At 71.2% G+C, this 14,827-nt stretch overlaps 2 protein-coding genes across 5 annotated transcripts in view; one reads left to right on the plus strand and one right to left on the minus strand.

Moving 5' to 3' along the window:
* On the plus strand, positions 1–11,961 carry Lrpap1 (LDL receptor related protein associated protein 1). Its single transcript, XM_048364426.1, is given in 10 exon segments — positions 1–44; positions 46–199; positions 2,931–3,075; positions 3,822–3,946; positions 4,411–4,531; positions 5,013–5,168; positions 6,073–6,158; positions 6,609–6,785; positions 7,978–8,065; positions 11,949–11,961. Coding segments are annotated over 9 exon segments (1,071 nt in total). The 3' UTR covers positions 8,041–8,065; positions 11,949–11,961.
* The window catches only part of Dok7 (docking protein 7), a 20,623-nt gene continuing 15,356 nt past the window's right edge, over positions 9,561–14,827 (minus strand). For 2 of the 4 annotated variants that reach the window (XM_048364424.1, XM_048364423.1), the window contains 3 exons: positions 11,882–11,924; positions 10,272–10,400; positions 9,561–10,073 (listed from right to left, as the gene is read on the minus strand). In XM_048364424.1, the coding sequence (XP_048220381.1) occupies positions 9,650–10,073; positions 10,272–10,400; positions 11,882–11,924 (596 nt within the window). In that variant the 3' untranslated portion in view covers positions 9,561–9,649. Of the gene's footprint in view, positions 10,074–10,271; positions 10,401–11,881; positions 11,925–13,280; positions 14,592–14,827 lie in introns of those variants that run through there. The other 2 variants (XM_048364425.1, XM_048364422.1) reach the window with 1 other exon arrangement.

The following is a 14,827-nucleotide window of genomic DNA, read 5'->3' on the forward strand; positions in this document are numbered from 1 at the left end:
ATGGCGCCGCGGGGGCAGCGGTCCTCCGGGCTGCGCGGGCTCCGGCCGTCCCCTGCTGCTGCTGCTGCTGCTGCTCGTGCCCCGGCCCGCGGCCAGCCACGGCGGCAAGTACTCGCGGGAGAAGAACGAGCCCCGGCGCGAGCCCGGGGAGGAGTTCCGGATGGAGAAGATGAACCAGCTGTGGGAGAAGGCGCGGCGGGGTGAGCGGGGGCCGGGGGGCCGGGGGCCGGGGGCCGGGGCGGGCGAGGGGCCGGGCCGGGCCGGGAGGAGCCGCAGCCCCCGCGCGGGGACCTGAGGCCGCCGCCGGGGAGCCGGGGCCCCGCGCGTGGGGGGCGGGGAGGAGGGCCGCCGGCCTGGAGCCCCAGGACCCCAGGTGAAGGCGGGCCCGGCCGCGCCCCCAGCCCCCCCTCCCCCCAGCAGGCCGCACGGGTTCATCGGGGAGCAGCCACTTCACCTGCCCATCATCTTCCTTTGGGGGGGATGAGGCCCTGAGTTCCCGGAGCGAGCCAAGGGCGCCTCGAGGCGGCGGTGCACACCGACCCACGCCACCCCCCCTCCCCGTGTGGAGACCCACCCGGCTCCCGCCTCGGGAAGCCGCGATTGGAAACTTCGACCCCACCCACCTTTATCTCAGCAATGTCTGTGGTCTGATTAGAGCCTCCCAGCTCTCTCCTTTCCGAAGGCCCCTAGGCTGCGACATTCCTGGGTTTCTAATGAAAGTAAATAATTTGCAAAGTAAGTTAAGGGGGGGAAGACTTTGACCCTGGAGGAAGGGGAGGAAAGGACAGTTGGGAAGCTGGCTTCCCGGGCTCTGAGGGAAGGGAGCGAGGGGTGGCCCTCCAGCCAGGGCCCAACCCGGTGCTGGGACACCCAGCTCCTTGAGACCCAGCCACAGTACCCAGCCTGCAGAGGCAGGAGGGGAACCTGCAGAGCCAAGGCGCAGCCAGGCTTCTGTAGGAAGGGAAGAGGGCGCAGCTGGAAGCCTTGGAGCCACGAGGACCAGAATGATGAGGAGTGGCTCGAACGCCAGGCTTGGACTCTGCCGGCCGCTGGCCTCCCCACCCCCGCGCCTGCTGCTGCGGTGGGCGCGCTAACACAGCCGCTGTTGGCTGAAGATGAAGACTAGGGGATTTTAAACCTTGCTGGTGGCCTTTGCGCCTTGGCTCTTGCTGATGTGAACAGTCCTCGTCGCTTAGGCCTGGCCCACCGCTGCTCTGCGTGGAGAGCAGGCCCTTCTTGAGGCCGGCTCTATGGGCAGGGACCGGCCTGCAGCAGGTGGACCCCGGGAAGCCTGCTTTTCCGCCTGCTGTCTCCCTGGCCTGCCTTCCCTAGCCAGGATGGAAACATGAAGTATCTCTTTGTCTTCCCCACACACAACTACACTGTCACCCAGCGTGCCACAGGGAGCCCGCCTCAGGAGGGCGAGACCCGTCCTGAGGCTGGGGCCTGCGGGGGAGGGCAGAGGGCTGCTCTGGGAAGACCTGAAGGCCACACGCCCTCCCGCCCGCCCGGGCTCTAACGTCGCGACTTCCTCTTTCATAGAGGAGCTGTGAGCCACCCCGAGACCAGTCACCTCTGCCCAGCCGCGCTGCTTTGTGACATCCAGGGTGCTTGCAAGGCTGCTGAGCTGGGGGCGGGGCCTCTGTGGAAATGCGCCTCCGCCCCCAGGACAGATCCAGGGTGACCCCACTGCCGCTCTCACCGCACAGGGCAGAACTCCCTGCCCCCGGTGCAGGAAGGGAGGCCCTCCTGGCACTGCAGCCCGGCAGGTGGGGTGGCAAAGCAGCAGCCCCAGGGCTCATCACAAACACTGACTGGGGAGATGTAGCAGCAGGGTGTGGGCTGGGTGGCCTTGAAGGGAGGCTGGAATCTTGCCCCCTCCTGGGATGGCACAGCCGTCGAGAGACTCTCTTGGGTCTCTGGAAGCGGGGTGGCAGCCAGGGCACCGGGCAGGTGGCTCTCAAGTAGAAGAGCGCCTCCTAGCAAGTGTGAGGCCCTGAGTTCAAACCCCAGCACTGCCGAGAAGAACACCAAAAGCAGTGTACCGAATAGTCCCCTGGTCTGGGGGAGTTAGGCGGGGAGGGAGGTGTGCATACGGCGTGGCAGGGCTGGGGGGGCCCTCAGGAGCCTTGCCCCTAGTGGGCTGCACCTGCGGGGCACAGTTGTCCTGCAGATGAGTGGGGGGGCGGGGTTATTCCTGCTCCCAGAGGGTTTGGAGTCCCTTTCTGAAGCATCTGGGTTTGTTGAAGAGGACGGTGGACCCGGGGTGTAGGAGAAGGTCCTTGGAAACGGTGCCCCAGATCCAAGTTTTTAGGGCTCCAGCCGTCCCTACTCCGTTTTCCCCTTGCCCAGGGCGAGCTGGTGACTGACCGTCAGGCCTCTGGGCCAGCGCCCCCAGATCTCTTCTGCTTGGCTTTGAGGTACAAGGCCTTCTCAGAAGGTTGGGGTGCAGGCTAGTGGCAGAGCACGTCCATAGATGTGTGAGGCTCTGGGTTCTGGCCCAGTGCTGCAAACGAAGAGATTTTGACGGGAAGTCTCCTGTTCTCTGCAGTGGTTTCATTGCGTCTTACATTCGGGGTTCCACGGCACAGGGAAATGGGCTCTGGTTCTTGTAGCCAAGCCCTCCTTGGCCCCTCTGCCTTTATCCACCCAGCCTGGGAAGGGTGGGGTGCCCTGCTGTGGGAGCCCCAGGCCCGGCCAGCCCTTGGTGGCTTCCTGCTCGCTTGGAAGGGCCCGCAGATCTCACCTTCAGCTTTGTCCTGAGCTGAGCTCCCTGGAGAAAGCCAGCCAGCCCTGGTCTCTGTCCTGGAATGTGGGTGGGGCTGAGTCCCTCGTTCCCCGCCCCCCCCCCAGTCACCCCTCCTCCCAGGCCAGCCAGGAGCCCTGCTGGTTCTGTCCCGGAGTCACGTGGGCTCTGCTCTCCTGGGCAGCTTCATCTCTCCCCCGTGAAACTGGCCGAGCTCCACGCTGACCTGAAGATACAAGAGAGAGACGAGCTCACCTGGAAGAAGCTGAAGGCGGAAGGCCTGGACGAGGACGGGGAGAAGGAGGCAAAGCTCATCCACAACCTCAACGGTACGCTTCTCATGACCACGGAGGGGGGAAGCTGCGGCCCGGCCTTGGTGGTTCTTATTTACCAATAGCAGACCGCAGGGTAGGGGAAGGGGTCCCCTGGCGTGGGGGCTGGCCTCTGGGCACAGATGCCTTTGGCCAAGCTCTCAATCCTGTGCTGGTTCCCGAAGGCCGTTGGCAAAACCCATGGGGGGAGCCGGGGCCCAGGGCTCTGATACACCGGCACCCAAGGGTCCTGAGCCTGCTTGATCCAAGAGGGGATCCGGGGCTGTGGTGGGAGGAGGAAGCAGGTGGGCGCCCGGGGTCTGGGAGCGACAAGGACCAGGCCTCGGGTTGTGAGAAGAGCTGCCGGGCAGAGCGGCCGTGCCGGCCAGGTTGAGCTTCCCGTTGTCATGGACACGGAAGCCGGCAGCGTCAGCCCTGGGGACTGAACCTGTGCCTGCGCGTGCACTGTTGGGCAAACCCCAGCACCAAGTGTCAGCCATGGGGTGTGCAACACGTCTCTAGAGACTGTGGTCCCTGGCCGCCCAAGGGCTTCCATGAGGAAGGCACGGGGCGGCCTGTAAGTCCCCCAGCAGCTGCCTCTGAGTTGGGGGGCGCCCTTGTTTCCCCCGGACCTTATGTGGTCGCTGAGAACACTGGGAGTAGAAGGAAACGGCCAGAATGTGTGAGGCAGGCTGTCGCCCTCCCTGGCAAGAAGCCCTGTCCAGAGACGCCCTCCCTCCTTCCCTCCCTCCCTCCCTCTCTAGTGATCTTGGCCAGGTATGGCCTGGACGGGAGGAAGGACGCCCAGATGGTACACAGCAACTCGCTCGGCGACGCCGCCCAGGACGACGGGCTGGGGGACCCGCGGCTGGAGAAGCTGTGGCACAAGGTACCCGCCAGCCTCCCCCGAGGGTCTGCCGCGTGCACGCGGGGCTGGGGGGGGGGGGCAGGCCTCAGCATGCACCCTGGCCGTGCTTTCCTGTTTGGGAAACTCCTTTCTCAACAGAGGGCTTGCGGGCTGCTTTCTGCTGTTAGAACTGGGGTGGTCAGGAATGTTCCCGCCCGCGCGTGGTTCCGTGACACCGGGTCTTCATGTGGCTCAAATGAATTCTTCCCGGTTTGGGCTTCTGTGCTTGGGCGGGGGGGGGGCGGGGGGCGGGGCTGACGGGGCTCTGTCTTAGGATGCGGTCCTCCAGGGGCGTGTGAGCCTCAGGCTGTGTCCGTGCTGTGGTTGGGCCCACGCAGCTCGCTTGGCCTTCCCCACGCCCATCACAAGCCCAGGAGAGAGGCCGAGAGCGGACGAGCCCGCGCGGCCTCCCTGCCACACGCACTGACAGGCTGCGTCCCTCCTAGGCCAAGGCCTCGGGGAAATTCTCCAGCGAAGAACTGGACAAGCTGTGGCGGGAGTTTCTGCACCACAAGGAGAAGGTCCACGAGTACAACGTGCTGCTGGACTCCGTGAGCAGAACGGAAGGTGGGCGGAGCCGGAGCCCCTGTGCCCCGCCCCCTGGCCAGGCCGGCTCCCACCTGCCCCTAGCGTGCGGGCTCCGGGCAGGGACCGCTGGCCTCTCTTGTCAGGTGTCCCCCCGGGCGCACGCGCTGGAGACTGCACACGTAGAGCTGGTCCGGTGCTCGGGGGGCGCGGGGGGGGCACCGTCTGGTCATCACCAGCCACATCTGACCAGCATTGCCTTGGACGCAGGCTCCCCTCCACCCCCCGTGGGCGCCCCGAGGAAATGCGGGCCGCTGGAGGCTTGGGAGCGGGGCTGCAGGGGCAGCGTGCACTGACCTCCATCCCGAGGGTCACTCGGGGCGGGGCGGGCCCCTGCCTTGCGTCTGAGAGGGCCGCAGACCCCCGTCTCTCGGCGGCGCTGACGCTCGGGGGGCGGCAGGGCGCAGGGCTGCCTCGGCCTCGGCCGGAGCCCTCACCGGGCTCTCCCACGCCACGCCCGCAGAGAGCTACGAGAACGCCATCAGCCCTTCGGACCTGGGCCACGTGAAGAAGGAGGTGTACAACAAGCACAGCGAGCTGAAGGACAAGCTGCGCAGCATCAACCAGGGCCTGGACCGCCTCCGCAAGCTCAGCCACCAGGGCTACGGCCCCAGCGCCGGTGAGCCCGCCCCTCCTCCTCCTCATCTTCCTCTTCTACCTCCCTCTTATCCGCAGCTTCCTCCTCTTCTCCTCTCCCCCCTCCTCTTCCTCTTCCTCCTCTCTTTGTTTCCCCCTTCCTCGTTTTCCTCCTCCTCATCTTCCTCTTCTACCTCCCTCTTATCCTCAGCTTCTTCCTCCTCTTTCCTCTTCCTTCCTTCTCCTCTATTTTTCCCCCTCTTCCTCCTCCTCCTCCTCGTCCTCCTCCTCCTCCTCCCCCCTCTTCCTCTTTCCGGGCAGTATCTGCCAAGCTGACACCCTCCACCGTGGCGGCAGTGCCACCTCCCGGGGGGGGCTCCGTCCCCTGTGAGCCCTCGAGGGGCGCTCAGCGATGCCTCTGGTCCTCCCGCTGCCCCGCCGCTGGGGCTCGTTTGGATCCTCGGCAGGGAAGGTCAGTGGGGGGAGGGGCGAGGGAGGGGGGCTGTGCCGTGTGCCAGGTTCCGCGTCTGCCCGTGAGCTGGGTGGGGGCAGAGGCTGTGCTCTGGGTGGGGCCGGAACGCAAGTGGCCGAGCCCCGCGCTGGGCCTGCCCGTGTGGACAGCCCTGAGCCAGCGCCAGGGACCTGTGCACCCCCAGCCCTCACTGGCACCCCGCAGCTCACGCCTGCCTGGGGCAGCCGGGAGCGCTGGGGGCACCAGGCCCAGGGCGGCGGCCCTTCCCCTACGCCAGGGACGGCCTCGCCCGGGCCGCAGCCAGGCTGTGAGCACCGCCCGGGGGCCGGCTCCCCTCAGACCTCGCACGCCCAGTCACACTCACCGCGGCACACTGACACGCACCTCTGCTGGCACACGCACACTTCCCCTCTGGCTGGGCAGGCCCACGGTGTGCCCACGGCACCACCCACCCAGACGGCCCCCCTGCTCTCGCCAGAGTTCGAGGAGCCCCGAGTGATCGACCTGTGGGACCTGGCCCAGTCCGCCAACTTCACTGAGAAGGAGCTGGAGTCGTTCCGGGTGAGCCAGGCGCGGGGGGCAGCGCCACCTCACCGGCCGCAAGTGGGGGGGCCCTGAGCCTCGGCCGTGCCGCCGTCTCTCCTGCCACTCTCCACTGTCTCCCCTCCCGCCCCCCCATCCCTCCTCGTCTGCCGCCGTGTCCGGCCACTGGGGCAGCAGGCCCAGGAAGACACCCAGAGCCCCGCAGGCCGGGGGTGCCGTGCCCCGAGGCGGGGCATCTAGGCCAGGCGGGGAGGAGGAGGCGGGGCTGCGAGCCAGGCCTGGTGGGCAGATCCGGAGTCTCCGGAGCCCCTTTCCCATGGGGACTCTCCGTGGCCACCGCCCACCCGTTGTCCAGTATGCTGGGGGGGCCCCTGCCGAGCACCCCAGCCGAGTGCCGGGGCGGGGCTCGGGGCCAGGGCGCTCGCCAGCCGCACGGGAGGAGGCGAAGCTGTGACGGTGCCATTCCAGGAGGAGCTCAAGCACTTTGAGGCCAAAATCGAGAAGCACAACCACTACCAGAAGCAGCTGGAGATTTCCCACGAGAAACTGAGGCACGTGGAGGGCATCGGCGACCAGGAGCACATCAGCCGCAACAAGGAGAAGTACGCGCTGCTGGAGGAGAGGACCAAGGAGCTGGGCTACAAGGTGGGCGCCGCCGGAGGGGGGCCCCGGGGAGCTGGGCGACGAGGTGGGCGCCGCCGGAGGGGGGCCCCGGGGGGCTGGGCGACGAGGTGGGCGCGGCTCCTGCCGCCACCGCGGTGCCCTGGAGTCGCAAGCACCCGGTGTGTCGCAGGAGGATGCGCGGGTGGCAGGCAGGCTGGCCTCGGGTGGCGTCCGGCAGGCACGGTGCGGAGGCTCGAGTCAGAGCAGGGACGACTCTGGACGTGGAGCCTGGGTCCCGGGCCGCGGGGTCTGTGGGCCGCTCCCCTCTCCTCCACAGGGCCCTGGGGCGGGGGGCACAGGCCCCTCCACGAGCCCCCTCCACGAGCCCTCTCCACAGCGGCACACGGGGAACTAGTAGCACACGTGGCCCTTCAAGTGCCAGAAGGTGCTGGAAACCCGTGCGCTCCTTCCAAAACTGAGGCCCGGAGCGGGGCGGGGAGCCCTGCGGTGACGCCCCAGTTTGCCCCACAGAACGCGACCTACGAGCAGGCAGCCCGCGCGAGCGGCGAGGCTCAGGGGAGGGGCGCTGGCGCGGGGGGCCGGGGGGCGGCTCAGTGCTCCCCCGGGGGTCACGTCAGCGCAGGAGGGTGTCCTGGGTCACACGGGCGCGCGCCGGGCCCGAGACCCCGGAGCCGTCCGCGTAGGCTCGGGCTGTGACAGCCCTGGGGTCCCCGGGGTGCGGGCGCCCGGTGCAGCCGGGAGGGGGCCCCCAGCGCCCGGCCCCGATGGCGGACGCAGGGCTCGCGAGCGGTCCGGAGCGGGGCTGGCCCCCGGCCTGCGCCCCCACGGGCGCCGGGCTCCCAGCTCGGGCTGCCCACTGGGGAAGCGTGACTTCTCGGAACCACCAACCTGTCAGCTGGGGTTTCCTGCTTCTCCTTTGTCTCGTGCTGTTGGGTTTGAACTCGGGACCTTGCACTTGCTGGGCGGGGCTCGCTGGAGCTTCCTGCGCGGCTTTGCGCCTTGGTTTCTGGCACCGCCTCACTGTTTGGGACCCAGCCGGGACAGCACCCGCCACGCCCGGGAGCCCCCTGCCGCCAGGGCGCGGGGTTCTGCTCTGTTCCTATCCTTCCTTGCTGGTTGTCTTCAAGGTGACGCGGGGTCCCTGTCACGCACCTGTGGCCGGCTCCGGCCGGGCCTGGGTGGCGCTGCCCGCTGACCGTGTCCTCGTCCGCAGGTGAAGAAGCATCTGCAGGACCTGTCCAGCCGGGTCTCCAGGGCACGGCACAACGAGCTCTGAGCACCGGAGCCGCCCCAGCGGGGCTGTGCGGGCGGCTGTGGGGACGCCACGGCGGGAAGCAGCCCTCCGCACGGCCACGGAAGCGCACCCCACACCTGCGGCCCCGCCCGACCCCCGGCTGGCAGAACGCCCGCAAGCAGCTGCAGCCGCCACCTCCCCCGAGGACCTTGAATGCGGTGCCAGGGACACAGGACGGTCCCCCCACGCGGCCCGCCCCTCGCCAGGGACACAGGACGGTCCCCCCATGCGGCCCGCCCCTCGCCAGGGACACAGGACCGTCCTTCCACGTGTCCCACTCCACTGGAGGTACAGGACGGTCCCCCCATGCGGCCCTCTCCACGCTTGGCCACCAGGGGGACAGGACGGTCGCCCCCCACATCCCACTCTGTGCTCAGCCGCCAGGGAGACGGGATGGTCCCCCCACACAGCCCACCCCACGCCAGGAAGACAGGACGGTCCCCCCACACGACCCGCCCCGCACTCGGCTGCTGGAGATGTTACATGCACAGTCCTTAAAGTACACTGGTGTTCAGACCTTCAGCTGTGGCCTGGTCTCTTGGGTTATGGCCGCCGCTAGAGCCGCCCCCTCCACGGTGAGGTGAACCACAGGGAGAAGGAGCCAGCGTTCCCTCGCCCTGGCCCCTCCCGGCCCCCGCACTTGCGCCCTTCCCTCCCCAGCGGCCTGGCGTGGAGCCCTTAGGAGGTGAACCATGGGATGCAGACGGCAGCGGGGAGCCGGGACCCCCAGGAGGAGGCCGCCCTGCCCCACCCGCAGCTCCAGGGCCTCCAGAGACCCTAACGGGCGGTGCGCAGCCCCCGTGCCCGGCTCTGGAGCGGAGACGCAGCCCAGAGGGGCTCTCACGCCAGGCCGGTGGCCTGGCTCAGGTCGAGCACTGGGGCTCGGGCACAGTGTGTTTGATCTGCTGATCACAGCCTGGGGTGAGACCCGCCACGCTGGCCGTCCTGATTCACACAGGCTGAGGTCGGGTCAGGGGCTCGCGCAGGCGCGCACGGGACGGGGCTGTCCTGAGACGCGCCTGTACCAGGGCCTCCACACTGGACTCAGGCGCAGTCTACGGGTTGGGGGCGCGAGGCCTGGGATGAGGCAGGGCCCCGAACACAGAAACAGGCGGAGGACCCGGGCCTAAGGCCACAGCAGCTGCGTCCAACCCCCGGGGCCCTCCGCGCAGACCTGAGGCCTGGAGGGCTCACGGGCGGGGTCAGGGCCAGAGGACCCCACCAGCCCCGGCTGGGGTCCTCACACCATCCCCTGAATCGCCTCGTTCTCGGAGTCGGGGAGACTCCACGTGGCTCCCCACCCCCTCGGGAGCCTCGGGGGAAGCTGCCACGAGGAAGTCCTGACCTGGACCCCCCTCTCCCCCTAAGGAAGGGGTCTGCACCCCACTGCCCTCCACACACACACACGCGCACACACGCACACGCGCACACACACACACACACACACACACACGCACGCACGCTCTGAATCCCCGGGCCAGGAACCACAGGAACCTCACACCTTGAGGAAAAGGATGTGCATTGCTGAGTACACGGGGTGCCTGGTGGGTCCTAGGAGTGGCGAGGTCAGGGCACCCGTGTCCCGCGGGGGTTAGAGGCGTGGAGGCCCCGGCCTGGGGACCCTGTGCCGGGACAGGCTGTCCTCCGGCCGCCTCCGGGACGGGAGAGCCGTGGGCCCCCGGGCCGCCCCAGGTCCAGGTCGCCGCCGAGGCGCTGCGTGGGGTGCGGGAAGTTGCCTGACCCCAAGACGCCAGGTCCTTGGTCCAGAGGAGCGCGGTGAGGCTCGAGGGCGCCCCGGCCCCGCGGCGGCGGTGTGAGCCTGCGCCCTGTGCCTTCTCCGGGCCCGGGGAGTGACTGGCGGGCCGGCCCGGCCGGGCGTCAGGGGCGGGTGCCCTTCCTCCGCTGCTCCAGCTCCGGCAGCCGCTCCTCCCGGGTCTGTGCGTGCCGGGCCCCCACGCGGTGCGCCGTCTCCGTGGCCGCGATGTCGATCTGGGCATACCAGGAGGCGCCGGCCCCTGCGGAAAGGCCTGGGTGAGTAGCGGCCCCCCTCCGTGGGGAGGGCTGGGCCGCACTCTGCGACACCCCCTCCTCCACTGCACCTCCGACGGCACGGTCGGCACTGGACGCCGGGGCCTCAGGGCCCGCGTGGGGCGGGGCCGGGAGCAGGGCGGGCCGTGGCCCCTGCTGTGGCGTGGTGCCCCGGGGGTACGCACCTCTCACCCCGGGGCCCGCCCCCGGGAGTTCCAGTCCCAGGTAGTGCAGCTGCTGCCGGGAGGAGGGGCTGGCCGGGATGTTCACGTAGGTGCGCGTCTCCCCGCGTGCTCCCTCTGGCCCTGGGGAACCTGTGGGGGGGGGGTGTCTGAGTCCCTGCTGACCCCAGGGGTCGCACAGCAAAGAGCTGCCCGGCCCTCCCCTCCCCCCCCCACCCCACCCCCTCTCCTGGGCTTTGGGGTTCTCCTCGTTCTCCCGTTTTCCTAGACGGCCCTCCTTGGTCTGGCACTGCCCCTCGCTGACGCACCCACGGTCCCCGCGGAGGCAAGCGCCAGCCTCGTGACCCACTCCCCTGCCCTTTGACCCCAGCTGCGTCCCAGCCATCCCTCCTCAGCTCCCAAGTCCTCTCCTGGCCTGAGGCCCCCGTGCCTCCATGCTCAGCGGATCCTGTGCCCGTGGGTTGCTCGCGTGAGCCCAGCTGCTTTCCAAAGGCCCCAGTGCCCCCCCAACTCTGCCCCGGGGTCCCTGGGGGGAGGGGCGGCCAAGGACACCCCCTGTCCTCTGAAGGCCAGTGACACACGCCTGCGGAACTCAGCTGTTTGTGGGGACCGGGGCCCACGGGCCGTGCTGTCTCTAGTCCTTGCCCCAGGGAGGGGTCTGGCTCTGCGGGCCTGGGCGCTGGGTTCCTCTAGGGCGCTGTCCCCCAGTGCTGTCAGCTGGCCTGCCTCATGACGTGTGGACGGTGTGTGCCGCACACTGGCCCAGGGTGGTCCTGCCTGCCCTGCCTCCACCCCTACCCTCGTGCAGGCCCCGCCCGCCCAGGGGGCCCCGCCTCCACGTCCCGCCCCCACGCCCCGCCTGCCCAGGGGGGCCCCGCCTCCACACCCCGCCCCCACGCCCTGCCTGCCCAGGGGGGCCCCGCCTCCACGTCCCGCCCCCACGCCCCGCCCGCCCAGGGGGGCCCCGCCTCCACACCCCGCCCACCCATGGGGGCCCCGCCTCCACGCCCCGCCCACCCACCGCCCCGCCTCCACGCTCCGGCAGGCCGCAGCGCTCTAACAGGCAGCCAGCACAGACTGGCGGGGGGCCCGCTGGTGTCCGCTGGCTGCTGGCTGGGGAGGAGGCTCTCCAGCATCTCCAAACAGTGCGGCCGTGAGAGGACGGCGCGTCACCGGGCCCGGTGGCCTGCTGGACGGGGCGGAGGGTGCTTCGAGCCGCCGGGCCAGGCCAGGCCAGCAGGGCCACCTGCCTGTCCCCGGGCCGCGCTGGCTCTGTGCGGCAGGGCCCTCACTGCAGCCCGCGTGGTAGGGAGCCCCGAAGGCCCCTGCCTGGGCCGAGCGTCCAGGATGGGCCCGGCCAGCAGCTCTCCAGAGGGAGACCGGGAGGTCCCGGCCAAGGCGGGAGGGCAGGGGCCGCTCGCTCCCGGGTCCTCTAGGAGGGGAGGGGAGAGGTGCTGCGCTAGCCCCGCCCCACCGGACTGCCCTGCTCCACGCCCCTGAGCCCGCTGACCTCACCCGCTGCCCGCTGCCCTTGCCCCGCAGGACCTGACTCCCCGCCGACCCCGTTGCCCTCACCCCTACCGGGGGCTCGGGGCTCCGGAGCCAGGACCTACCTGGATCTGGTGTCGTGGGCCCCTGGGGCGAGGCAGCGGCTCCCTAGACCAAAGAGAACACGGTCAGCGTGAGCCCAGCCTCCACGGCGCCCTGGCCCCGGTCGTGGCCGCGTGGGGCTGAGAGCCGGGGCCCACTCATCTTCCAGACCCCTTGTCCGCAGCCCCAGCAGCCCGCCTAGCGGGGACCGGCACGGTGGCTCTGGGTGACGCGAGCACCGTGGCCACCCAGGGCCCCCGGCCCTGGCCGGATCACGCTGTCTGTGGTCTGTGTGAGCCACCACGCGGGACTCTGCGGCCCGGGCACCGGTGAGCTCACACCACCGCCCGTCGGTGCAGGGCGCGGGCAGAGCGGGAGGGCGGGCTCGGGGCAGGTCCGGGGGGAGGGGACCCCGGTGGGGCGGTCACTGCCTCGGGCCAGGGGCCTCCATACCCCAGGCCCCACGGGAACGCCAGCTCCACGGAGGCAGTGGCCTGGCTGTGGGCCCCGCGGGGTGGAGGGGGCTGGGAGGGGGACTTGTGCCGGGCCCTGGTCCAGGCCGTGGTTGGGGGCAGATTGCACAGGTGGTCGAAGCGCCCAGCAGGCCCAGCAGGCCGCCCTTCCCTCCTCAGGCTGGGAATTCCCCAGCCCTGCCCCGGCCCCTACCCGCCCAGTCCCCCCCACCCGCCCAGCCCTTCCCCCGCCCCGCCCCCCCACCACCCAGCCCCCTCCACCCAGCCCTCCCCCGCCCCCCACTGACACACCCACCCGAGGGCCCCCCCCGGCACAGGTGCCTCGCCAGCCCCTGTGTAGCCCTGGTGGTGGGGACGGGCGGCTCTCTGCCTACGGAAGAGGAAACTGAGGCTCAGAGAGGTACAATGACTTGCAGGGCCACCCAGCCGGCGGGTGGAGGGTGTGGCCGAGCTCAGCCCCCACACCTTGCCCTTCCCGTGGCCCAGAACCACAGTGGCCTGGGCCCCCATACCCCACGGGGCAGCGGGCAAGGCTGGCTGGGCCCTGGGCGCCCAGAGAAAACAGAACAGGCTCGGAGCAACTCCTGCACGGCCCAGGACGCAAGCACTGCCCCTGCCAGACAGGGGGCGCCCTGCGCCCGAGCCCAGGGGTTCCCTGAAGGCTTGCCCATCGCAGTCAGTCAGTCACAGGGACACCCGCACACAGCGGCCCACGCACGCGCCACGCCCGTGTGCCCCCGCGGGCCCCACACACGCACTGCTCCCGACGGCCGGCCGCGTGGCCTTTCCTCCCTCCTCGCCCCCGACCCGGGATGCAGGCCGCGCTGACTGTGGCCCACGGGCTGGGGAGGGGTGGGGGGCGGCGTCCCCGGCCCGGGGTTTGCGGGGGGGGGGGCCCGGGCCGGGGGCCGAGTTCCCAGAGCTTTGCCAAATTCAACAGGCCGAGGCAGTAAGAAAAGAACGCTTTATTTCCTGTCTACAAATGTTACAAACGAGGTCGGGGTTCGAAGGTGACGAGCCACGGTGCCGGCCGGCGGGGAGGGGGCGCGGCAGAGTGGCCGGGGGAGCCCGCCCCGAAGCTCCGGAAGGACCGAGCTGGGGGGACCTAAGGGCAGCACTCTGGGCGCCCCGACTTCCTCCTGGGGTGCCCGGCCACCGGAACTTCCAGCCCGGGCCCCGCCGCCGCCCACGGCCTCCCCGACGGCCAGGGCAGGGCCGGCGTGTGGACACGGCGGGGGCTGAGTCACAGAGGCGCGGGCCCTGCAAGTCACGGAGCCTCCCCAGCCTCAGTTTCTCCCCGCGGGACGGGACGCGGTGCCCCCCGGGGAGGCCCGCGGGCCGGGGCTGCGCGGTGGGTCGATGTTCGGCGGGAGGGGTGTGGGCGCTCAGGTGACGGGAATGGCGGGGGGGTGGGGGTCACCCGGGGGCGGGCGGTGGACCTCCGGGCCTTCGCGGGAGCCCACAGGCGACAGCCCACGCCTGAGCCCCGGGCCCCACCCTCCGGGCGGCGGAGCCGGGGGCGCCGGGCCGCGGGGGACCCCAAGCTCCCGGGGGGACGGTCCGGGCACTGGCCCCGCCCCCGGGTCCAGCGGCTTCTGGAACCCTCCCAGCACCCCCCTCCGTGGGGAGGACGGCAGGGCCCCCGCGGGGTCTCAGGGAGGGGGCTTTACCTGGAGTCCTCCACAGGCTGGACACGCGGGGCCGGGGGCCGGGGCCGGCCGGGCGGGGGGGCTGCCCGCTTCCCAGGGCCGGCCGGGGGGCCGCGCGGCGGGGTCGGCGGGGTCGCGGGGGGCGGGGCGCAGGCCGCGGGGCGTGTCGTAGTGGCGGCGCGGCGGGCCGGGCACCTGGTACTCGGCCGCGCCCGGCGGGCAGCCGCAGGGCCCGGGCTCGGGGGCCGCGGCGCCGGGGGGCAGGCTGAGCAGCGAGCCCAGCTCCTCGGCCGCCCGCCACACGTCCAGGCTGCTGCCCGCGTACGAGGAGAAGCTGCCCGAGCAGGAGGAGCGGCTGCCCGTGGCGATGCCGCTGTCCGAGGAGCTCTGGCGGCCGACCTCCCGCAGCTGCCGGGGCCGCGGCGGCGCGGGGGGCGGCCCGGGGGCGCCCGGCGCGGCCTCCCCGGGGCCCGGCGCCCCCCCCGGCCCCTCCCGCGACGCGCCGGCCGAGGACGACGGCGACGGCTCCGGCCACGGGGCCCCCCGGCCGCCCGCGCCGAGGTCCGAGTGGCTGGCCTCGGAGGAGGAGCTGGACAGGCTCCGGTCGTCCCCTGAGACGAGAGCGAGGCGCTGCGGCTGCCGTCCCCCCGCACCCGGAGCCGGGGAGAGGGACCCAGCGCCCCCCCCACCCAGCACAGCGCCCCAGGAGGGAGGGAGGGAGGGAGGGAGGGAGGGGTAAAGAACTAACAGCGCAGAGAGCACCGGCCCCCGGCGCACACACGCCCCGGCCTGAGCCCGGGCTGTGCGGGGGGCGGGCGAGGCCCCTGAGCGGGCTGAGCCGGGCGGG

This window comes from Perognathus longimembris, chromosome 16 (genome assembly GCF_023159225.1).
Source record: "Perognathus longimembris pacificus isolate PPM17 chromosome 16, ASM2315922v1, whole genome shotgun sequence".
NCBI classification, from domain to species: Eukaryota; Metazoa; Chordata; class Mammalia; order Rodentia; family Heteromyidae; genus Perognathus; species Perognathus longimembris.